At 27.8% G+C, this 10,715-nt stretch overlaps 1 protein-coding gene across 1 annotated transcript in view; it reads left to right on the top strand.

Annotated features, from left to right (window-relative positions):
* LOC105131970 (uncharacterized) overlaps positions 1-9,190 on the top strand; it is a 10,956-nt gene extending 1,766 nt beyond the window's left edge. The window contains exons 3-4 of the mRNA XM_011035205.1: positions 8,799-8,856; positions 9,006-9,190. Coding sequence (XP_011033507.1) covers positions 8,799-8,856; positions 9,006-9,190 — 243 coding nt within the window. The remainder of the gene's footprint in view (positions 1-8,798; positions 8,857-9,005) is intronic.
* The last annotated feature ends 1,525 nt before the right edge of the window (positions 9,191-10,715 follow it).

Here is a 10,715-nt window from a genome sequence, read left to right as displayed (position 1 = left end):
AATATCGCCGATGAAATCGGCGGCGGAGGACATGCACCTCAACTCCTAATGGACTATTCTGATGAAATGTGAGAAAACATGTCTAATAGACATTTGATTTTGTTGGTGTTTCAAACTTTCTCTTTGTGCTGTTTATTATTTAGAACCCTAGATGTATATTTTATTAACTCTCAACTCACAGCAACATCAACAACAGCATTATTAAAAAAAATCTTAGTTTTTCATGCATATATAATAGTTTTTCTTATTGGATGCAATTAAACTTAATTGTTATGAGTTAAATAATTAATAAATATTTAATACTTATAAGTGTTTTAAACAAGGTAATAACATATTCATATTTTAATTTGTAGATTTTAGATTCATTAACATTTATATTATAAGATAACAACAACAATTGATACTTTTCCTACAAGGAAGGAAGTTATATAAGAGAAAATTATTTTAAAAATATGTAATTTTATAATTTATTTATTAAACAAAATATGATAATTCATAACAATTAAATAACACATAATTATATATTTGTTTAGATTTGATGTCAGTCAAATATCTACTCACTATATTATTTAATAATGGTCTTCTAAGATGGAAAAAAATTGATAAATCCCTACTTTAGTGTAGGTGACCACCATCATCATTTCTTGTAATATAATTAATTATTATTCTCAAGCGAGGTTTAAAATATTATGAGGTAAATATTGAAATCTCTTCAATAATATAAGCCTCACTTATTAAAGTTGCAACATGCGCTTTAGTTTTAAAATTTTTCTTAAGGTTGAATAAGTTATTGTAGATGAATAACTAAATGTTTTTTTAATAAAAAAATGAACAATTATTAAGAATGCATGCAATCCGTAACCTCTTAAATGGATATATCCATTTGTATCGTACATGACCTTAAACTTTTGCCTTATAAATTAAATAAATGAGAAGATTTTTTATTGAGTCAAAGAAGGAGGGGGGGAAAGATCATTTCAAGTTTGTAAATTATTTTAATGATGTTGTTTTCAAGCTGCTATATGTGATTGATATGCAATTTATTTAAATAAATATCTTTAAATAAGTGTTTAATCTTTGTGAGTACATCTTATATACTTTTTTACAATAAGTCATATAAGCAATTGGAATTAAAGTTTATACAAACATATAATAGTCATGACTTTTCATTCTATACAATTTATATTCAGTCATTCTATACAATTTATATTCCCCTGAATTCATCAATGTAACTATGTATGAAGTATATCCATTAGAAAATTGTAAACTTTTAAGCCATTTAGAGAGAAGAAGTTGTCCATCCTTTTCTAATATAAATGTGACTTTTAGCTTTGTAACACAAAACTCATCATTAACCAACTCTATATTCTTACTATCATAATACATAGTTAAATTTATTCTAGCTTTATATTATTCTTTGTTTTCCTTTTCGTGTTCATGATAATGTTAAAAATATTGTTAAATACATTTTTCTTGATATTCATGATATCTAAATTATAGTGGATAACATTAGGTTTTAATAAGATAGCGCCTAAGACATACTTTACTTTATCAAATTATGTATCACACCAAAATGAAGAAACTTTTGCATACCAAAATGAAAACCAAGTATAATACCATCATATCATGAGATTTTATTAGGCAGTTCTTTACCTATAAGTACTAGTGATATAATATTCATTTCAACTTTATCTTTTAAGAAATATTTTTTATTATTTCTGAATCGATGATAACTTGGCAAGAATCTCCAGTAACAATAAAAAAGAAGTTTTACCAATTTTGATTAATGTAAATACCTTATTATTACCTATATAATATCAAGAAGCTAATTTTCCATGTCCTTCTCATACACAAAAAAATCATTTATAGTCCAAATCAAAATTGTTTTCATGTAAAAATTATATTTTCTTAAGATATTATATGTTAAAGTCTTGACTGACCATACTAGATTTAACTCATCAATCAATGGTCGAAGATAAAATCTAAATTCCTACCTAAATTGTAAGGACTAAGTATGATCATAGATAATATCATGAATTCCAGTTTCATATATATCCCTGAGCCAAGTTGTAAATTCTTAAAATAATTGGCCAATAAAAATATGGTGTAGTAAAGGATCTAAATAGATTAAATCAATTTCTATACAAGCCAAAACATATATTCTGTAGTTCCATTAAAAATTAAGGGCATAAACTTTATTAAACTGCTTCCAAGCTTCACCATTAGAAAAGTGCACCATAACTTTATCATGTGAATAATACCATGTCATATGCTCAATAGTTTTTAGAAACATAAATAACCTTTGCACCCTAAAAGTGATTGAGAAGTATCTTATTTTTTGTATTCGATAAATGTCATTTCTCAACCATTATTATCGAGCATGTTGATAGGTTTTGCACTAGGTAAAATTTATATGTTCACTATACTACAACATATAAAAGTTTATGCATATATCAATTTTTTAGTATTTTAAGTCATAAGGTTTTATCATAGATTTTATAGCATATAAGTTATCTTCTAGCCTTTTTCCCTTTAGGTAACATGTTTTTACCCATTCAATGTTCCTATTATAATTGGCTCTACTTTACTTATAATTTGACTTAATGGTAAACAATTAATGATAAATTTATTATGAGTTGTACACATATTCCATAATGGTTCACCAAACAATTTTAAAATTTTAAACAACCTAGTTGTTTCTATATTTAATTCTTCATCTAAATTTTAAAAAATTTAGCCATCTAGGCTAGGCCAAAACAGGTCCAACCCAACCTAGTCGGGTTAGGTGGCTGGAGACCGAACATATCATTTTTTAGGGTGGGTTAGACCCAACCCAGCCATTTAGGCTAAGTTCAGCCTAGGCTCAAATAGTTGAGGGATTGACCTAACAACCATGCTAATTATTTGATCATTGCATGAAAAATCATGTAATGGCTAGATTAAGGAGGGGGGAAACAAGAAAAGGACATGGCACAACCTTGCATGGCAAGAGGCAAACAATTATTGGAGTCATTCTTGTTGTTACAAGGAAGACTGAAGCGTGGTTGATAGTAGTAACAACAACTAAGATGTTGCAAAGAAAGTGGCTAAAGTGGTTTCCAAGAGTGGGGAAAGAAAAACTAGGCAGAAAGATGGTTTTTTTGCTTAACTTTGGTTTCTGATCTCTTCTCCCTTAGAGCATAAAATCCACCTCTATTTATAGAAAGTAAAAAATAGACACTTTTTTTCTTTTTGAAGACAAATTTTAGCCCTTGATTTTGCTAAGAAAGAGCCCAATTGTTGGCTCAAAGTTGTCATCATGGCCTGAAAAAGTTGTTATAGAAGGGATGGCTGAGTTGGGTATTTTAGGATGGTGCTAAGGTTGCTATAATGTTGATCGATTAGAAAGGATCATACTAGGGTGTAGTTAGATGCCAAACCATCATTTGCATACAAGTTTTGTCAAATTTAATGGAGAGATTAAACATTAAATGCCTTGAAAATGAGAATACTAGAGCAGTTTTTTTTTGCCTAAAATGAGAGAGAAGATGAACAGTCACCAAATGATACATTATTTGGTTCTTTTTTTTTATTGTTCAAAATAGCATAATTTTGAACTTTTTAGGGTTTAATTTAGGGTTTTGGCCAAAGTTTAATTTGGTCCTCCATTTTTTAGTTTCTTTTAATTACAACTTTAATTTACTCTAAACTTCCAATTTTATGTAATTTTCCCCCTACCAAACTCCAATGTCAACCTTAAATTTCAATGCCTTTTTCACATTGGTTCTTGGTCTTAGATTTATGTAATGTAACCCTCAATTGACCATTAAACTTTTAATTATCTTTAATTTCACCTATAATTTCAATCAATTGATTCTTCATAGTTCGACGCCTTTTATAAAATGATCATTGGTTGTGATTTTTTTTTTTAATTTAGCTCTTAATTCACTCTAAAATTTTGATTTTCTTACAATTTTATTATTCATTTAAACTCATTAACTTTGTAAAAATTAAGTTTGATCTCCTAAAATTCTAATATTCTCAATCAATTAAGCTCAAATTAGGTTCTCAAACTTGATATTTCACCAATTAAGCCCCTAATAAAATTAATTTAACCTATTTAAAATATAAGTCATGGCACCTAATTAAATCCTTTCAGTTAAACCAAAATTAATTCTTAAACATAATTAAACTTTAATTTGGTCTATGATTAAATCAAATTGGCCCATTAAAAACCTAATTATATCATTGGATTTAATTTTTATATGGATTTATTTAATAATCATGTAACTTGACCTTGAATCTGCATTATCTCTCCATTTTGAAGTAAAATATGGTACAATTAGGCTCATGACTCTTTATAAAATTATAGCTTGATTTTTCTTTACATTTGAAATCCTTCCAACTTCTTTCTCCTAAAATATAAGTCTTCTTGTTATTATTATTTATTATTTATTATTTTATTTTGGAAAGAAAGAAGATGAATTTGAAAAATAACCCAGAAATGTGTTATGATATAAGGGATGTCTAAAACTAATATGTAAGTGTTTGTTAGATGACGTATATACTGAACTTACCTGCATGACAGTTCCATATAAAAAGATCACTTATGTTTTTAAAAAGGCTTATGTGATATTATGTAAGTGATTCTTAGAGTTGAGATCACTAAGTTATCTTATATAGAGAATGTTATGATTTGATCCTGCACACGTTGCTTAATTAAGGTAAACAATGAAAAGATATTGAGTATAACATAAACTATATAAAGATATTTGAGTAATGAAGAGAGGATTCATTACCCTAGGTAAATTAGAAAAAATATTCGATATGTTCTCAAATAATATTAATTATAAAATTGTTGCCTATTATGAAATGAGATTTGAAAAGATTTCAAATCTTATTCAAATAATTAATGGTTATAGTGTTGAGAAAAAAATGATTTAACAAAGCAGACATACTTTATATTATAATATCTAAATTGAAATATTATTGATGAATGAATAATAATTACACTGAGAAACTAGTCACTAAAAGGTTAAATTACATCACTTATGATTGTTTTGATATTTAGATGTTCATGACATGTTACTAGACATTGTACTTGATTTTAAATATAAATCAGTACATTTTTAAGTTAATTTTATTAATTTTATTTTATTTAGGATTATGATTTATATTTTAGCCAACTTATTAGGAAACTTAATAGGTCATACACATAAGAATTATTTGTCAAAAATTAAAATATTCTGATGTAATGGCCCTTCTCTTCATAGGGGATTACAATTCTAGAACTAAATAAAATGAAGTAGGGATCAACTTCATTGAATAGGTTTATAAATTTATCATGAAATAGTATACATGATATTATTTAAGTGGTGGATTGATATTTTTCTATTTATAGGGTTTTCTAGGTTTTTTTATAAATAGAATGTTATGCTATTTATTTTTTGTATAGTACTTGTCGCACATTAAAAAAATCCGCACAGCATTAGCTTTAGCGATTTTTCTCTCTGTTATGTTTGATTTGATCTTATTGGATTCATTGGGAGTTGCCACCTAATATTTAATTGAGAGTTACTAGGAAACCCGGTTGTACTGGTAAGGGACTGTTAGTGGCTAGGAAAGGTATTACCACCCTTAGCGCACCCTACCTGAGGTAAGCTGCTTCATGGATGTGATGTCTTAAAAAAGTTTTAAAATTTTTATCTTTTCATCGGATTTTAGAAATACAACTTTCGTACAAGTTTGTACTTCTACACCATGATCCAATCAAAATAGTAAATCCTTCTTTATTCTCTATAATTTTATTATAAATAAAAAGAAACATTCATAAGACAAATAAAAGCACACACACACATCGGATTTTTCTTTTCTTTTCTTTTTCTTCTTTTTGTTTTTTTTTCAAATTTATAAAATACAAATAAAAATTCAAACTAAACAAATATTAAATTAAATAGTTTAAAAATTACAAAATAACCACTCAGAACTCCATAATAGTGCTGGGAAGTCCTTCTGGGCGGTGTGAACAGTGCACTCGTCAATAGTGGCCGGGTCTGTTCGCTGACCCGTAAAGGGAGGCCGATGGGTCGACTGAGAGAGGAGAAAAACAACGCTGCTGCTGGATGGTCCTCACCCTTGTTGGTGGTAACGGCTTATGATGGCTGCCGACAATAAGAGAGAGCGAAGGGGAACGACTCTGGTTTCTACAGGAGCTGCAAAGAGCAGAGGGAGCAGTTGAGAGGGAGACTATGAGAGGAAAGGGCCGAAGTAAAAAGGGAAAACAATTGAAAATGAGGAAGGGAAAATGGGGAAACAATTGAGGTCGGTTTGAGGGGGGAAAATGAATGTGAACAATGACCCTTTTTTGTTGGCTGGATCCGATAGGGTGAAGGAAGAGAGATGGTCGAGGGGCTGCTGTTTGAGGGAGAAAAATTCAAGCAAAGAGGGGGGTGGCCGGTTCTCTTGAAAAGATAGGTTTGTATAGTTAAGGTTTTTAGGGTTTGTCTTTTTTTTTTTATCAAAATTGCCCCTCCTTTTTTGTGTTGAAGGATGCTATTTATAGGCAAAATGTTGCTTGGTTTTTAAAATTAGTCCCTTAACTTTTTGTAAATTTTAATTTTTCTTATTTTTTTATATTTTTAAAAACAAGCAATATCAACATCGGCTCAATGAGAAAAATCAATGATTTTAAAAATAATGCACTAAAATTTGAACGCATTTCAAATATCTTTGAAAATTTAAATTTTTTGAGATGATTCTTAAAATGCTAAAAATAAGGCAAATATATTTAAAAATGTATTTTTTTAGATTTTCATTATTTTTTCTCTTTTTTTGGTTTTTTCTAAAAATTTATGAAAACACGAGTCAAAAATTAAGGAATAACCCAGAATCGGGTTATGACAGCACTCACAACAGAGAAAAATCACATTAGTTATAGAAATATAAAGGAAAATAGATAACACTTAAAGATATAATATTAGTTACATTTGAAATCCTCCTAACTTGCTTTTGCCAAAATATAAGTCTTTTTGTTATTAGTATTTATTTTTTTATTTTGGAAAGAAAGAAGATGAATTTAGGGAATAACTCAGAAATGAGGTAAAATATAAGGGATGCCTAGAACTAATATGTAGATGCTTGTTAGATGACATTTATACTAAACTAACCTACATTATAATTTTCTATAAATAGATTACTTATGTTTTTGGAAAGGCTCATGTGATGTTATGAAAGTGATCCTTAAACTTGAGATCATTAAGTTATCTTATATAGAGAATATTATGCTTTGATCCTGCCTATACATTGTTTAATTAAAGGTAACAAATGAGAAGATAATGAATATAACATAAACTATATGAAGATATTTGAGTAATGAAGAGAGAATTCATTACCCTAGGTGAATTATAAAAAATATTCCATTTATTCTCAAATAATATTGATTATAAAATTCTTATCCAATGGGGAATGAGATTTGAAAAGATTTCAAATCTTATTCAAAGAATCAATAGCTATAGTGTCGTGAAAAAAATGATTTAACAGTGTAGGTATACTTTATGTTATAATGTTTAAATCAGAATATTATTGATAAAAGAATAATAATTACATTAAGAAACTAGTTACTAAAAAGTTGAGTCAAACCACTTATGATTGTTCTGATATTTAAAGGATCATGACTTGTTGTTAGACATTGTACTTGATTTTAAATATAAATCAATTAATTATTAAATTGATAATAAATTAAATTATTTAATTTACCTAATATTATTTAATTTATAATTATGATTTATATTTGAGTAAACTTATTAGGAAATTTAATAAGTTTCATACATAAGAATCATTTGTTAAAAATTAAAATAGGATGATTAATCAAGTATGTCTTGATTATAAATAAAATTTTAAAATTAAGAACTAAAATATAATTAATATAGAGGATTATAATTCTACAGTTAGAGAAAATCAAGTAAGGACTTGAATGAATAAGTTTATAAATTTATCATGAAATAGTATATATGATATTATTTAAGAGGTGAATTGATATTTTACTATTTATAGGATTTTCTAAGTTTTTTTAATAAATAAACTATTATGCCTTTCATGTTCTATATAGTGCTCATAATAGAGAAAAGCCATGATAGTTATAGAAATATATATATAAAAAAAAGATAACATTCAAAGGTATAATAATTTCTTTTTCCTAAAAGGATTTAAGAGATTTGTTATTAGTGATTCGAATGCATTATCATTATAGATTAAAAACTTAAATGACTTGTGTTTTATAATAATCTAATATTATTCAAAGCAAAAAAAAATCTAATTTTTAGTTAATCTTTGCATACATCCTAAAAAATTAAATAATTATTGATCTATTTAAAAGGAAATCTTCATCTATGACAATGAAAAACTTTTGTCTACCTTGTTTCTAAAAAATAGAAGAAAATCTATGCATTGTAGCATTTCCTATTGCTTTCAAGGTCCTGTCATCCATAGAAGGTAACGGAAGATTTGTCGGATTCATCAAAATAGCAAACTATTCATGAAAAACATCGCGCATCACTCTTTAAAGCATTCTAACGTATGTCATCTTTGATGATTTCGAGTATGCTGCTGCCGCTGCTTCTTCTTCCTAAGCTTTTTAGGGGGCAAAAAAGCTTCAGTTTTCGAAGAGGAACATTGAGATCTAATTAAGAGCTCCTTGCTTCGGCATGTCCATTGTCAGGTACGTAAATTTATTTTTCCTCCCCTATGTTTATTGTCTTCGGAGAAATGTAATATGCTGGGTATATAGGATCAGAAGTCTTAATTCATGTGAAATATTGCAGGTGGTAAATGGTGAGCAGGAAGCAATATGCGTGGATCAAAGTTCTGGATTCGATGGATGTGTGGATTATGTTTGCCGATTGTGGCCCTTTCAATTGTGGCCGCTATAGCTTACGCAACCCTCAAACTTATTGTCAAGACAACTCGTTCTTCGTCGGATCAATCCAAATTAATAGCTTGTTTCAACATCTTTTTCTTCATTATTGCAGCCCTTTGTCTTCTTTACTGTGCTGCTGGAATTTTTGCAGCAATCTTCGTCTCTATCAGAGATTGTGCAGACGATGTAATGGCCCTCCTCTTTACCAAAAATAAGATTGCTCCTTCACCGTCACCCCCTACAACAGTACTCCAAGATGACCCACCCCGACCTGATCACGATCATCTTCCCGTTTAGCCTGCCCACAAGTTAAGTCATAGTTATACTGTATCATCTATCATGACTTGCTTTTGTTTTTCTTCTCTTCTTCTTCTTCTTTATCATGTTTTCATGGAAGTAAGTTTCAACCGAGAAAACAAAAAAGTTTCTTTTTCCCTCTCAAATTAGTATGAAGAGGGAAATTTGAGTAATAAGGTTGGGATATTGTATATTTGTATCTCCATTCAATAAAAAGTATCATAAATTGGATTCATGTATGCTTAAATATCATCAACAGATTTAAGAAGAAATGGAATAAAGCATGATACAGAGATATCCTTCAGTGACGTAGAACTCAAACATGAAGATGGTGTTTGCTACCGTAATAACATTTGATTTTAAAAAATATTTTTATTTAAAAATACGTATTAAAAATTAATAAAAAGGGAAAAAGTTATTGATTGTTTACATTTCAATAACTAAAATGGTTGGTAAGACATGTTTTTGTAATTATCTTGCTATAAAAAGTAGATTGGCCTTGAATTTATTTTAGTTTTTTTTCTAATTAAAAATTGTTTTAGGGGTAGATATGTGTTTATTTAGGTTCATGAGAGCTTTTATTAGATGTTTTTAAATTAGTTACATTTATTAGATGTTTTTAAATTAAAATAGATTGAAAAATAAATTTGTAGGTCAAAATTAAACTCTGCTTTGATGATATTTCTAGTAATAAAAAACTATACCAACATATGTCATTTTATCAATTTTGTGATTTTAGATTTATTACCCTCATTTGATATAATAGATATTTTTAAAACTTTTATGATTACCTTTTTTTAGGTAAATAAAGATTTATTTTTTATAGAGAAAAAAGGAAGGTGGAATTATACTAGAAAATCATTTTGTTTCTATGAAATTTAAAATAGTAATCTTTGTAAAAAAAAAGTTAATTTTAATATGATTAAATAATAAGATTTTAAGGGCTCTCCAAACATTAGATCAAAATATTTTAATCTATATTTATTTTTAATTTTATATTTTATTTTTTAATTAACATTAACAAAGATAATAATAAACAAAGTGAATTTGTTTCAATTAATCCCACAAGTAAAGAATGTGAGCGAGACATGTTTTGGTGAATGCGCCAATGAAACATCAACACATATCAATTGTATGTTTTTATATATTATGGTATGAATATAAAACACTTCGCGAATTAATAAATAAATAAATAATACTTTTAAAATGATTTCACTGATGCATTGAAAACTCAAATAATATTTTTATTATTTCAATTTATATTTTTATCACTCTTAATTTTTTTAATATTTATTATCAAAATATTTTTATTTAAGGTATCTACTTGAATCTTTTTTGTTTTTTTTTTAAAAAGAAGAAAATCTCTATATGAGGCCTGTTGCTCTAACGGCTCCAATCCAATTACAAGAACACCGTAGACCTAATCCAATGAGAGCTGTCCACGTAAGAGACGGATAAATTGTGGACCCCAACGCCAAACTCTATATATATGTTGCAGAACCCTCCTCGCATGCCCGTTAGTCTC

The sequence above is a fragment of the Populus euphratica genome, unplaced genomic scaffold (assembly GCF_000495115.2).
Source record: "Populus euphratica unplaced genomic scaffold, PopEup_1.0 scaffold73.1, whole genome shotgun sequence".
Classification (NCBI taxonomy): Eukaryota; Viridiplantae; Streptophyta; class Magnoliopsida; order Malpighiales; family Salicaceae; genus Populus; species Populus euphratica.
This window is presented reverse-complemented; position numbering and strand designations above follow the sequence as displayed.